The sequence below is a fragment of the Chenopodium album genome, chromosome 24, assembly GCF_948465745.1.
Source record: "Chenopodium album chromosome 24, dcCheAlbu1.1, whole genome shotgun sequence".
In the NCBI taxonomy this organism is placed as follows: domain Eukaryota; kingdom Viridiplantae; phylum Streptophyta; class Magnoliopsida; order Caryophyllales; family Amaranthaceae; genus Chenopodium; species Chenopodium album.
Genome location: NC_137857.1, coordinates 32,910,218 through 32,924,887, shown reverse-complemented (window position 1 = coordinate 32,924,887; position 14,670 = coordinate 32,910,218). Strand labels below are relative to the sequence as shown.

The 14,670-nt window shown below is 35.4% G+C and overlaps 1 protein-coding gene and 2 pseudogenes across 4 annotated transcripts; all 3 read right to left on the bottom strand.

The window, feature by feature from the left end:
* Positions 1-164: 164 nt before the first annotated feature.
* On the bottom strand, positions 165-2,012 carry LOC145610191 (cytochrome P450 81Q32-like; annotated as a pseudogene). The gene is made up of 2 exons (XR_014106241.1): positions 1,078-2,012; positions 165-920 (listed from the first exon to the last, which is right to left on the bottom strand). The product of XR_014106241.1 is annotated as a cytochrome P450 81Q32-like (transcript).
* On the bottom strand, positions 1,846-9,176 carry LOC145610192 (uncharacterized; annotated as a pseudogene). The gene is made up of 9 exons (XR_014106242.1): positions 8,898-9,176; positions 7,568-7,812; positions 7,309-7,393; positions 6,985-7,170; positions 6,728-6,898; positions 6,453-6,647; positions 5,413-5,589; positions 4,734-4,904; positions 1,846-3,056 (listed from the first exon to the last, which is right to left on the bottom strand). The product of XR_014106242.1 is annotated as an uncharacterized LOC145610192 (transcript).
* Positions 9,177-10,451: 1,275 nt separating this feature from the next.
* LOC145611415 (rho GDP-dissociation inhibitor 1-like) lies at positions 10,452-14,652 on the bottom strand. 2 transcript variants are annotated; one of them, XM_081666747.1, is made up of 6 exons: positions 13,176-14,652; positions 12,940-13,006; positions 12,239-12,255; positions 12,037-12,100; positions 11,825-11,949; positions 10,452-11,039 (listed from the first exon to the last, which is right to left on the bottom strand). In XM_081666747.1, exons 1-6 carry the CDS (start codon positions 13,407-13,409, stop codon positions 10,971-10,973), a joined length of 576 nt encoding a protein of 191 aa, XP_081522873.1. In that variant the 5' UTR covers positions 13,410-14,652; the 3' UTR covers positions 10,452-10,970. The 2 variants fall into 2 exon arrangements, with proteins under 2 accessions (XP_081522873.1, XP_081522872.1); XM_081666746.1 differs by having other exon boundaries at positions 10,457-11,039; positions 12,037-12,255.
* Positions 14,653-14,670: the final 18 nt, after the last annotated feature.

Genomic DNA, 14,670 nt, shown 5'->3' with positions numbered 1-14,670 from the left:
TCAATTGAATATTACGGAGTATGATTTATGAAATCATACGTATTACTTTCCTTAAATAATTGCCGAGTAAGGCTTCTAATACACATTAAAAATGAAGTAAATTACATGCTTTTAAACGCAATCTTAAACAAATCTATAATCAATGAAAGTACTACTAAGAAGAATACAAAGCTCAATCCATATTATTTAGGTAAAATTCAAACAAAGAATTACACACACACACAATAATTTATTTATTTATTTTTCTTTAAAGAAACATACATGCATGATAGTTTTTGTTATGCTTATTTCAAATGAAAAGATCATAAAAACTTAATGATATTAAGACGAGGCTTGCACTTAGCTTTTAAAGGGTTAGATTTCCACATAGAAATTCCAACAGTTTCTTGCATATCAACTTGTTGTTGATCAATTCTTTCCCATTCAAAACATTGTATTAACGTCCCTAATGTTAATCCAATTATCCGCATTGCCAAATTCTCCCCTGGACAAGCCCTTCTTCCTGATCCGAAAGGTATATACTCGAATTTGATCTTATCGCCTTTAACATTATTCTCAAACCTTTCAGGCTTGAATTTTCTTGGATCATTCCAAATATTTGGATCATTTTGTATAGCCCATATGTTCAAGATAAGGAGAGTGCCACGTGGAACATGATAACCTCCCACGACACAATCGGACGAGGACTCGCGAGGTGGTAGTAATGGAGCAGCAGGGTACATTCTAAGTGTCTCTTTAATGATGCAATGGAGGTATGGAAGATGAGCCAGGTCGGATTCCTCGATCAAACGATGATTACTTCCTATATGGTGATCTATCTCAATTTGTGCCTTGCGTAGAACTTCTGGATTGTTTAATAGCAATGATAATGCCCATTCCATTGCACTAGCTGATACTTCACTTCCCGCTAGTAACAAATCCTAACAAAGATAATGGATGAGAAATATAAAATTATACACTTTACTGAACTAAACTTATTTTAATGAGCTGAAATTATTTTTACTTAACAGATTTTATTTTTACTGAATATTATTTATATTTATTCAACGTGAAGTAAACAGGGACTAAGTAATTTACCTGGACAAGACCTTTGATTAGGTCATCATTAAAAAATGAAGGATCTGAGTTTTGTAGGTTAATCAAAACCTCAATCAAAGTTTTGTTTTTCCCACCACAATCAATCACTCCTTGACATCGTTTTTCATCCACCAAATCTTGTAAAAACTTGTCAAGTTCCAAGAAAAAAGCCTTATACTTTTTCTCCTTACTAATATAATGGATCCCCAAATACTTCAAAAATGGGAAGAAATCCACAACACTTGTGGGTGCACCTATTTCTATCAACTCCTTAACCACTTCTTGAAATCTCTTTGCTTCTTTCGACACCACCGCCTCGCCGTAGATCCTCTTCCCGGCAACCATCCTCATCATGGCATTATTCGTAAGCTCGAAAAGCGCCTTTTTAACCTCCACCACCACCACCTCATCACCACCCTTTTGGTGACTTATTATTCTCTTGACTAGTGATCTCACTTCATCAGCTCGTATGTTAGCCAGTAAATGCAGGCGGTGAGAAGATAAAATCTCGGTCGCTGCAATCTTACGGTGGTTACGCCATAGAGGGCCATATGGGGCCCACGACAAGGTGGTGAAGTCATATCCTAGGATCTTGCCTGCCACGAGACGGGGTCTGTTGGCGAAGCTAATGTCGTTGTGGAGAAGACAGTCCTCCACGGCGGAGGGGGAGGAGACGAGGAGGGCACGGCGAGAACCGAACTTAAGGGTGATCACTGGACCGAGTTTTTGAGAGAGACTTGATAAGGTGCGGTGAATGGAGTTGTGGTCTTTGACAAGGTGGAGATGGCCTAAGATGGGTAAAGTAGGGAAAGGGCTTGGTGGGTAGTTTTTCAATTTTTGTAAATAAGTTTTAGTCACTATATATGGGATGGGACTACTACAAATATTGCTAAGTAGAGTAATATAGAATTATGATCCATTTTGGATTTTTGGTTTATGTATGTTAGAAAAGCCTAAGTGTGATATATATAGTGTTGTTGATTGAGGAAATATTTAAGTACTCCCTCCGTTCTACAATGATGTTCCTATTTTGAATCTTTGACTTTTTTTTAGAAAGAGAGAATTTTCTAAATTTCTCTTAATTTATAAGAATAAATATATTTTATTATCTATTATCATGTGGGATGTAGTTTGATTCGTCTTGATGAGTAGATTATTAATATCTAACTTTTATAATTTTTGCTAGTGTGAGATTAAAGATATTAGTGTGAGATTAAAGATATTTGCGGTCAAAGTTGGGTAAAAATTTACATCGATTTACGAAACAGGAACATCATTCTGGAACGGAGGGAGTATCAACTTGTTAAAAGTTTCATGAAAATTATTTTGTTTTAAGCCGTGGGAAACAAGAATAACACACTAAGTCACTAACACAGTAAAGCACTTGATGACTTTTTGGTTTATCTTTTACTCCCTTCGTAATATATTATACGTTCCATTTCTCCATGCGGTAATCTTAAGTTAAGAGAAATAATACCAAGAAATAAAATATGAGAGAAGTAGGATTAATTTATTATACTGGAGAAATTAAGGGTATGGTTAACCCTAAAGGCTAGGCGTTTTTTGTTTTCTTGTGCTTTCCCTCCTCCATTGAAGTTGCTAGATTGAGAAATTGAAATTCTATAGAATTACAACTTCTGTCCTTGTAAAATGTTGCAGCTATCCTTTTTCATTTTCTGGAAGTATATTTCGTAGATACGAAACTAATTTATGGGAAGTATATCATCACACTCTGTACAACCAGAATAAACACCAAATGGCAACAGTACATTTCCAAGTTTGACAGATGATGACTCTGTTGTTAAGCTTGAGAACTAAATCACTAATGGTGACATTTTAAACTGAGCCAGACAGAAAAAAGAAAACAAAAGCGAGGCTTTCAATGTTGCTGCTGTAGCTCATACACCTGAATGTATGCCTCTGAAAGAGCAACCATCTGAGGTAGTGTTTCTGATACATGCAAGTCCTGCACCTCATACCTGGGGTATTCACATATCCAAAAAGGCACTGAAGTGAGCCAGAAAGCATGAGACTATACAGAAAGCACGAGACTATTTTAGACTGTACAATTGATGAAAGGAAAATAAGAAATACAACAAAATACTACAGAGTAAACAAGAAACCAGGCGGAAAGGTCAAATATTGGAGGAATAACATACTCCGTCGAACTAGAATATACTCCCTCAGTCCCTTTCTGTTTGCACCATTAGCTCATTTTTTGTCAGAGTTTTATGGGTTAAATGATGCAAACAGTAAGAGATGGAGGGAGTATAAGTTAGGGTCCAACAAGTACAGAAAACACGCCCTAAATAGAACATCTTTTAAAAAAATTTGAGTGCATAATTTTTATTTGGACACTACTTCCCCCCACCCCCACCCCCACCCCACCACCCACCCAAAAAGCAAACACGATTTGGAAGTTTGATACTTGGATTTTGCTAATATCACTGTCTATATCATCACTTCATTTGGAGTATAAGTTAGGGTCCAACGAGTAAAGAAAACACCCCCCCCCCCCCCACCCACCCAAAAGCAAACACGATTTGGAAGTTTGATACTTGGATTTTGCTAATATCACTGTCTATATCATCACTTCATTTGGAGTATAAGTTAGGGTCCAACGAGTAAAGAAAACACCCCCCCCCCCCCTCCACCCACCCAAAAGCAAACACGATTTGGAAGTTTGATACTTGAATTTTGCTAATATCACTGTCTATATCATCACTTCATTTGGAGTATAAGTTAGGGTCGTCCAACGAGTAAAGAAAACACACCCTAAATATATCATCCTTAAAATAATATTTGAGTGCATATAGTTTTTTTGGACACTAATTGCCCCCCCCCCCCCCCAACCCTCCCCCACCCAGTCACCCACCCAATAGCAAACACGATTAAGAAGGTTGATATTTCCTTGTCAGAGGGGAAAAATATTCATTAAACAAATAAAAAAAGACACAATCTTTGAAGTAATCTGTGTTGGTAAAAAACTGGTTTTTATTGCTTTTCGAAGGGGTTTAGTTTTCGTTGCTGCTAGGTCCATTAGTTTTCAGCTTGGTAAATGGTCCTATGTCAGTGTTCATGCTAGTAGCTATTTGCCTACCTCTAATTTTGATTTACGGAATGAGGTGGGCTGTTTTCTTTGTAAAACTCTAATTAATTAATATATGTTTCTTATTATGTGTTAAAAAATTTTGGTGGCCAAAGAAAAAAGCAAACACGTTTTTTGTGAAGTTAGGGTTAGGGTGATACATACTCAACCAATAAAGTTATTAATAATATATATACTAAACATTAACAATAACACGAGTCATCTCTTAATGTGTCATTAAACTATTTATTTTTGGTTGAATAAATTTCTATTAAAGAAACAGATCTTATGTACAAAAATAATTCTCTAACCTTATACAATTTAATTACTTTAAATAAAAAAGATTTGACACATCATTTATTATAGAGGTTTTTAGACTTATTTCAGGAAGATAGACTTATTTCAGGAAGATAATGGTGAATTCTTAAACCTTGCTTATGCCATACGAGAGATTAAGACAATGTGTTAATTATGTCTAAAACAATGCCACTTAACAACTATATAATTGTCCTAATATAAAAAAAGCATGTATAAGTAAAGAGGCACCAGGCTAATTCAAATAAATTACCATTGTTCCTCTGACTTCCTTTGAACAAAGACTCTGTATGACCCTTCACTGGGCTTGCCATCATGGACAAAATTTGCAATTAAATCGTATTTTGAACGCAATTCTCATCATCGTGTGGTGTGGGCAGAAGGATATAATCCTTCAGCTCGAGGTTCTTCACAGGAAAATTAACTGCATAGAAACATTTGTGCATAGACATATCACTGCAAATGGGCACGGGCATCAAAAACCATATTAACATGCTGAAGTAGGCTCTGTACTCAATTATTTTTACACTCATTAGGTCTAATAAGTTAAAATAAGAAAAGGGCTAATAAAGTAAATTCAGGTAAAAAAATCAGTCCCGTAATCTTATGGCTATAAATCCATAGTAGATTTGCAGTAGCTAAATTATGGTCAACGTACCATTCAGAAGAAGAAGAAGAAGAAGAAGAAAAAAAAAGGCAAGTTCACTTGCCAAGTAGACTGACCAAGAGACACATAAGTAAATTTGTTTTTAATCAACCAACATACGGCAGAACCATAAGGTTGACAAAATACTGCTTCAGTTGAACACAAGGTAAGTTGAAGCAGCACAAAAAGGGCAATGAAGAAGTTACCAAAACCCACCTTGTAATGACAACTAGTCCTATCATGCACTGATGCACACAAAAATTATAACACGAAGCACGATACTTACCAAGGGTGGGATTCTTCTCAACAAAAAAGTTGTTTTTCGTAAATCGCCGCATGTGCATAATGATGTAAGGTGGCAATTTGGTTACACGATATCTCATCCTTGCTATTTGAGGACGCACAACTTCAATTCTGTTATGGTCTCACCGTCAAACTTCTTCAAAATGTTGAAAAGTGGAACCTAAGAAGAGCATGTATAAGCCAAGTTCATCAGATTATCAAGCAAATAAAGGAGAAAGATTTAAATAAAATAAAATAACATTGATGGTGAAGCCAGAAGACATGCATGCTGCATGCTCAACTAGAAAACAAGCAAACCACCCCCCATTTTTTCCCTCTATAATTAGAAAATGATACCAAAAGTGGAAAAGAGAAAAGATTTACAAGTGGTTTAGGGGAATGTGTTTTGTTTCACACTTTCACTGAACACATTACTTCATCTCTATCATCTGTAATCTTGACTCCTCTAAGTCTTCTACTCTTCTCTCTAATCTGTACTATGATTCTTCTCTATCTACCTCTCGTTGTCGTCTCTTGGCATTGGTAGAGGACTAGAGATGACTCACCAGCAAAATTGCCTAAGGGCTAAAAGCCCTTCGAATTCAACCAAGACTCCAGATTTTGTCACCAGCAAGCAAAAGGATTATCAGAAAGGGAAAAGTCATTGGAAAACAAATGTGTTCTTCATTGCCTTACATCAAATAATTTATCTCTTTTGTAGCTACTGCTATAACAGCCCCAGAAGAATCAAAGGACACAATCTAAGGAATACATAAGAAAATTGGCAGAGAATAATACCATTTATACAGGCACTAATGGCATTGATGCAACATCGTACCTCCTTCATGAGGTTCCTTTTTCAGCTAACAGCAAGAAATGATGTATTTGAAAGTATACTCATTGCAACATGCAGATACCACTCACTCCCGGTTTCCCAAAACCTAAATATAGCTGCAGTACCTTAATGTGTGAACAAAATGATAAACTCAGAATCCAAAAACACTCAGCAATCTGAAAATGACAGAGCAACCAAACATTAAGTACCTGAGGAATAATATTATTCTCCATAACATCTTTAAAAAGAGGTGGAGGCAGCAGATCAAGGCTAAGCATTAGAAATGGCATTTTGGAAGTTTCTTTGACAACATTAGGGTTTTCGGATCCACCATTTTGATCGTCGCCACCTTCTCTTCTCTCAGTACCTTTATTCTGCATTTCTTTCACAACCTCCAGTTCTCCCTGTAGTGCTAATAAATTTCAATGAGACACAAGCACTAACATGTAATGGTACCAAATATGTACATAGATGGAGACATTACCTGGAAGCACTGATGGATGATACTCGAGTTTTTCATTGAGCTTTTTTTGAGATCTTTGTGAAGGGTATTAAGGAGCCAAGTCACAAAATCAAGTGGGTCAGATTGTGCACCTAATCGAAACTTTTTGTTACTTGCTTTCATCACAGCTTGCAATAATTCATGGGGGCTCACCTGCAATGGTTGAATCAAATTTAATATTGTATACACTGGTGAAATACTACATTTGCAACTGAATTCAAACATAATCATGTTTATACCTGTCCCTTGAAATTTCTTGCATGCCAGATTTTACGAGTGAGCTCCCCAAAACGATGAACCAAGGGAGATGTACAATGTTGGTAGTTTTCTGGAATCAAGAAAAAGTTCCTCAAGGGTGTAACTCGCATAAGCGCTTGAATTGTAACATTAACAAAATCAGTCTCCTTAATGTTGTTAAGTCCTACCTGAAAACAAAATAATTTCAAATGGTCATCCAATCTGCTGTAATGCAGCATGACAAATCATAATATTTCTACTTAACAGATAGATGAAGAACAAGAAGGAAAAGGTTTTATTTTAGTCTGTCATGACAGCAAAAATACCAGTCCAGGCAAGTAATCGGAGCCATCAAGAGCTCTTGCCCGCAGCTTGCTTCTATCTAGCTGTTCAACTTGTTCCCTGGCAAACCTGAATACCAGAGAGATCAGCTAAAAGTAGTTATCTTCTGTCCATCACACCTTCGAGGAAATCTTAACTCTAAAAACTTAAGACATAAAACCATTAAAGGTAGCAGCATAAAGGTTTAGGCATACAGCATATATTGATGTAAAGATATACGTAGAAGGAAAAAATGAAACAAACCTGGGGTTTAGAACATGACGAATGTCATCTAAAGACGGGTCATTGATCTCATATCCATCAGATAGGCAAAAGACCTTCTCAGTCTTTAAATTAATGAAGATATGATGTCCTGCCTCCAGGCTATGAGTATATGCATGAGAGTTGGGGCCTCTTCATTGGTAATACTTACCGCAAACCAGACATGCATATACATTCAAGTTTGTTAACGAGATTGAGTAGAAATTTTCAAAATCAAAATCTAAAGCCTGCAAGGAAGCAATGTACTAAATCAGGTCTCCATAAAATACAAATGGAAAGTAGTTTAAAATGGCAATAATTAATTTCCGATTTTCCTTAGTGCTAAAATCAAGTTTTACGGACTACATATGTAAAAATGATCACAATAACTCAACACAAACTGTTTAATGAACAGTTCTTTACAAGGTTGACACCGAAGGGCTAGCTCCCTCTTCCACTACCAATATTTCAGCAGCACAAATTCCAGCAACTAAAACCAATCTACTCCGTCTGTCAATGATTGTCACATCGTTTGAACCCCTCATGATTAAGAATATGACACAATCTCACTATAAAGCTCCTTTATAATAATCAGCCATTCTCAGACTCTGAACATCTCTCTACTTAAGCAAGGTTAAGTAAGTGAATCCAACGGACATCCCAAAATCCCAAATTAGTAAACGTGAGCCATGTCAATACAAAGAAGTATTTATAAATGGAGGGAGTACAAGGTTATATATGACACAGCCATCCTAACATGAAATTTGTACAGAATCTAGTAATCTACACATATTGTGACCCACTTATAGCACACTCGTTAGAGAAGTTTAAACAACACTTGAGATTTAACAAAGAAGAACACCAGTGTCTCCTGATATCTATCCCATTACCAAGGGTGGATCTCCTAATCAACCCTCCCTACCCAAACTTATGTATGCTCATCAATATCCTACAGAAGCATCTAAATCCAAAAAGAGGTCATTATAACCTTGTAATACAGCATGCAATAACAATTTTACAAGTAATCAATCGGCAATACCTCAATTGAGAATCATTATAAGGAGGATGCCCCAGTTTCTCACGGTGAAAAACAAACATGTCATTTTCGTAAATAAACCAACAACTTTATTCAACTATGGAGCCCACAATAATAATGAAAAAGTCGTTGATTTATTCACAAAAATGCCCTAATTTTGTTTCTCACCATGAAGTTTCCCCATTATAAGTCCTTACTACAGATTCTAATGAACAGCAACAGTATGAAATAGAAAAAGCTTGAAATAATATATGAAAGAAAACAATGTAGTATTCATTCAAGTAATAAATAGAGTACCTATCTGTTAACAGTATCAAGGTAAGGGCAAACCCTCCTGAGCTCAACGGCCCGATTGCAATGAAAACCTAAATCCTCCTCATCTTCATCATCATCATCATCATCTTCAACATCATCATCTTCATCATCCTGAACATCATCAGCAACAACACCAGCATTAACCCCTGCTTCTGGAGGAAGCGGGTTCTCGAAAGCATGAGTTTTTGGCTCTTCATCTTCCATCTTCTGCCTCTTTACCTCACTATCCTTCACCTCCTCTGTTTCTCTCTTACTTCCCATTCTTTATTCTCAAGCTCTCTCGCTCGTCTCAGTGTCAGCTTTTCTGTAAAACTCCCCGGGAATTTCAATTGCGCTTATATTAAGGAATTGGGTTCCTTAGATCGCCAAACTACGACCAGAGTTTCGCCCAAAAACGAATAAAATAGTCCCTTTATTTTGTGCAACCGAGTATGTTTTTGGCTATGGTCCAATCCTTAGGGTCATAACCCAAGGGTTCATAGTGTTCTTAAGCGCCAAAAAGATGGTCGATAGTCCATAAAAGATTAATCGGCAAAAAACTATCAATTGTGAAATAAGAAATGTTTGTGCTTGAAAGGGTTTCAATTGTTTCATTGTACGAGTTTGATTTATTATCAACTAAAAATATTCGTTCGTGACGTAATTGAGAGTTCAAGATTTTTGATTAAACGTTGTGTAAATTATTTGTTACTAAGGATATTCGAATTAAATTGGCAATAGTGTCCAAATCGAGTTGTTATTTCTCTTAGCTGCCTTATGAAAGAGAGTGCGGAGTACGTAACTTTTGCGACACCCTAATCAAATTTTTCACAGAAACAGTTGATTCTTAATCCTTCGGGATTTAATTCTTTGTCTCTTTTCTCTATGGATCCTTTTAAATAATGAATTATAAGAAACTTCATAGATGGAATGATTTTTTTTACAAAGTTCTATCGTACTTCATACATTCTTAAAATTATCTTCAAGATATCACTCTTATATATTGATAGTAAATTTTTATATCCTTTTTCAAGATAAATTAGTATGGGTATTCTGAGAAGACATTTTTAATTTTCTCCACGTATCTTAACCCTTATAAAAAAAAATCTTCCAATTAATATACAAATTTAAATAATTGTAGAATACACTATACGAATGAAGTGTTGTACTTCCTCAATCAGATTTCTATATGATAATAACATATTTTGTACTTCATAAAATAGACTTTCGATCCACACCCCGTGTTACACCTGGCTATTACTCTTGGTCCCTTCCAATACAACATGCCATTATAGAAAGTGACTTCTACATGTGGAATATGGAGAGTAATTCCTACATGCCAAAGCTTAGCTTTATACTGTGCTCGGTAGAATAATGCATAGGATTCCATTACAATATTAGAATAGGGCACCCTTTTGAAAAATGTTTGGAAGACATGGTAGTTATAACGACCAACAGCAAAAAGAGGCACCAATGATAAGCAACAAGAAATAGACAAACATAAGAAAAGAATGCTTCTAAAAAGAAAAGTTAACATAAGTGCACATTTGCAGAATTGCTTTAAGTAGCTTATATAACAGCCCTTGGTACAAACATAGTAAAGCAATGCTCAAACAATTCTGAGGCTGATTACTTAAAGTAGGTTAGTAGATTAGAAAGATCATACATGGATCGGAATTACAGGAATCCGGGATTGTTCAAACTGCATAGAAGGGTAGTTTCGAGTTAAAATATGTAAGACGAAACTTTTCAGACCTTCTAATGATTTACTAAGAGTTTCTGAACATATAGTTATTAGAAATGCTCCAAAAACAATAGAAATGTCTTATTGACAGTTTAACTAACAACTTCAACACAATGTGAACCTTTACACTGTAAGTTCCACACATGGAGACATTGCTGAAGAAAAGAAATTAAAAGTGGAGCAAAGTCTAGGTCAAGTGATCAGGAAAGGTTGTTGATTTAAAGCTGCCTTTTAGTTGATCTCTTCTTTCCAACTGCTTAACATAGTCGAAAGACTTGAAGATTGCCAACCAGCAAGAACCAATGGACAGTATCACTACGAAAAATAGATGTTTACCAATCCTTTCGGATGTCAAATGTGTAGTTGATCTCCAAATAACATTTGTTGTCATCATCAACAAACTGTCGAGAAAATGAAATTGAATATTTAAATGATCATAAACTCATGCTCAAGATTTTTTGAACAAGTGCAAGATCAGTATGGTATTGCATTTTTGAAATTTGAAATGAAAACATAGTAACAAGCTGCAGTAATTGACAATTATGACACTTTTGCATGCTATTGAAGAAAATGTCAGCCAAAACTTAATTCCATGGTCCATCAGTTTATTACACAAGGTCCAGGATGCAGATGTGGTCTGACAAAAAAGGATAGCAACTGCATATTTGAATTAACACATGAATTCAATGGTTTCACAACATTTTTTTTGGCAACCATTATTTCCTATCTCACCCTCAAACAGAAGACGTAAGAAAAGTTCCATCAAGATTGATGCCTGGAAATGAATTACCAAGGTGTTTCCATGAATGAGGCAACATCAAATTGGTCAAATCATGTATTCCCTTCGCTCTAGAGCTATCTTGGTGGATAGATATAAGTAGTATATGTTTACTGATTAGCTGGTAAAGTTTCTACTGGTCACTCAAGAGAGTAGACATTGGGAATCCTGTCTACTTCATTGACTTCTATGCTATGAATAATGGATTCATGGTTAAGATTTTGGCTTAAAATGAATCTAATAAACAAGTTTAAATAGTGTATTTAAACCATTACAATCACTGTCACGTTGGCCATCCTCTAACCAACTCAGCCTACAGATGATTCTACAATTAAATGAGATAAGGATATACTCGTATTAAGTAGTGTAGTTAAATAACAGCCTAAGAGGGGGATGTTTGATACTCACCCTTGTCCTAGCTGTATATGATCCTCTAGCAAAAATTCCTGATGGGGTGGTCTCCTCTGGCATTTCATGCTTATATGGCTCTCCTTGAGGGCTAAATGTTCCGAGCATTTCTTTCGTGCTATCAACTGTCAAAAAATAGCACAGTTTCACGTAAAAAGGATCAAAGAATCCAGTTAGTCCACTAAAAAACATCAAAAAGTTAATGTATCTACCTCTAACTCCAGTTTTCCAAACAGCATTGGTGTACTTGAGGCCTGAAACTATGTTATGGTTGACCTGAAAAGCAAACTGGAGGCTGTAACGGCTACCTTCTTTCAATGTAAACCAGTTGCCTTTCACCTTTCCATTTTCTGGAATCTGAAGCAAAATATCATCTCTACCAGGAGATTTTATCGCGAGGCTCAAAATTTTTACCTCTGGTTCAAGAGTCTCTGCATTGTTAAATGATCCTCAAGAAATCAGGTGGAGCAACATTGTCAAAAAAAAAAAAAGCAGCCAGTTTCTCTAAGGATATATTACATCATACACCCTTTTCTTTTGACACGGAAAGAAACCTAACTTGTCCTCATGGAATACTAAAAAAACAGATTACTAGGCTCAAACTACACAAGAAAATACTACTCCGTACATCACACCTATAGAAGCTACAAAATGAGCAATATAAAAATGATGATTATAACTACAGGCAGAGCTTACAACCAAAAACCTTCTTATTTCATTGTTGTATCAATGTATTTCTTCAATAAAATTTAACTTAAATCAATATTATGGAACTATTCTCACATCGAAATTGTACCAATGTATTTCTTCAACATAAATGGACTCTATTAAGTGTTCATGATTTTGACCCATGTTCTACAGAGACAAAGAACTCCTTAGGATTTTGAAGGTTCCAAAGATCATAACTCACAAGCATATGCAATTAACCTAGGAAAAAGTGGAAATGATTGCAAGTGGAAAAATGTGAAAAATTTGAATCAAAGAATTATCATACTAAGATCCCTAACTAAAGTTTTTTGTATAGAATTAACTGAGGTTTAACTTTAACATAACAATCTAGAGACTCATATATGAAACACATGTATAAAAGGTAAAAATGATTTCAAATTCATTACCTCCAATTGCATTAATATCCACACTGCCAAGAAGTTGCTCCTTCCATTTCCTCAAACTTTCATCATCCTAAAGCCATGAGCACAAGACAGATACAAAATTAGCACAAAAACAATAAAACTTTGTTGCTACTACCTCTGCCAGAATCAGTTGTCGCGATACGAGTTTAGATTACACTTTCATCGTGACAACTAATTCCGACGGTCCTTAGGAAAGACTAACAGAAAACAGGAAAAACCTTGTCTTTCTCCAACTGGTCTTTCAATGAGCATTGTGGACCCAAATCAATCTTACTCTCTGCATCATCATCATCTTCATCATCCTCAATAGTAAGAACAGAATCTTCACTTAATTTCCTAGTTAGTTTCTCCTTGTTAGGCTCATTAAAACTAACACCCTCTTCCTTTTCTTTGACATTCAGAACATCAGTTAAATCACCAGAAATTTCTAGCTTATTTTCATCAAAACCCATGATTTTTAGAGCTTCAAAACCTTCTCAGAAAACCAAATTTAAATACAAAGAAAACCTTGAAATAAAATAAAAAGAAACAAACATTTTTTAAATTTTAAGGCTCCCCCAACCGACCCCTACAATTGAAAGGAACCCAATAAAATGGAGGGTATGTGTGACAAATAAGGGAGCAAAAAAATCACCAAATCTAAATCAAAGTAAATATTTTTTTAAGCATCCTTTACTTGGGTTTTTAATGGTAATTTTAAATAAACACAGAAAGAGTGTGACCAGGGTCAAAGAATCCTAGAAAAAGATGCAGCAACTTGCAAAATAACAAAAATGGAGAAAAACCCAAGAAGGATAAGCCTAGGGGAAAGTAGAGACACCAAGAAAGGAATGAAAACAGAGGAGAGAGAAAGTTAGAAAGTGCAAAAAAAGGTTAGAATTAGTCATGTGGTGATCCGAAATTCAGGAATAAATATGAGAGAAGATAGTGCAGGAGAAGATCATGCAAGCCACTTTTAAAGCAGGACAATTCCTTTTTTATTAATATCTTAACAACTCTATTCACTTTACATGTTACTTCAAGTCTTCTAATTATTATGATCAAATCTTCAAGGTTTCCAATTTTAATGTACTATGTAATGTAATCTTTTCCTAATTCGAAAAATTTAAAACGCTCTTAGATAGTGAGATATGTCGAGAATATAAAGGTAAAATTTTTACTAATATCGGAGATCAACTTATCATTGCTCCTTCTAACCAACAGTCTAACAAAACTGTTACAAAGATTGCCTAAAATAAAGGTTAAGAGGAGGAATAATTTAACTCTGAACTAGTTTTATTTTGGTGCTTTGTGTTAGATGACTAAACACTTTGACAGTCATTATTTGTATACACCCTTCTTGTACAAGAATTTGTAGTTCTGTTGTTGCAGCTCATTAAGCTTAATGGTTGACTTAATAATTTGCAATGATTAATAACAAGATAACCGGAGGTAGGTGGCATATCCCCTCAAGTGAGCGGTATGTATGGCAAACAAGCCTTTATTCCCCCATGAACAATTAAGAGAACCCCACAGACCTAATCAATGCACAACTAACTACATACAGATCATTATGATGATTTGCGAGCGAAAGGAAAACAGAAGTATAACTTCATACTTTTTTATTTCTCTTGTTGTACCTAAAAGGAAATATAATCTTGTATCAATCACGACTCTCTATCCTGATCGAAAAAAAAAAAAAAAAAAAACTTGGTCTATGCACTAGTTAGATTA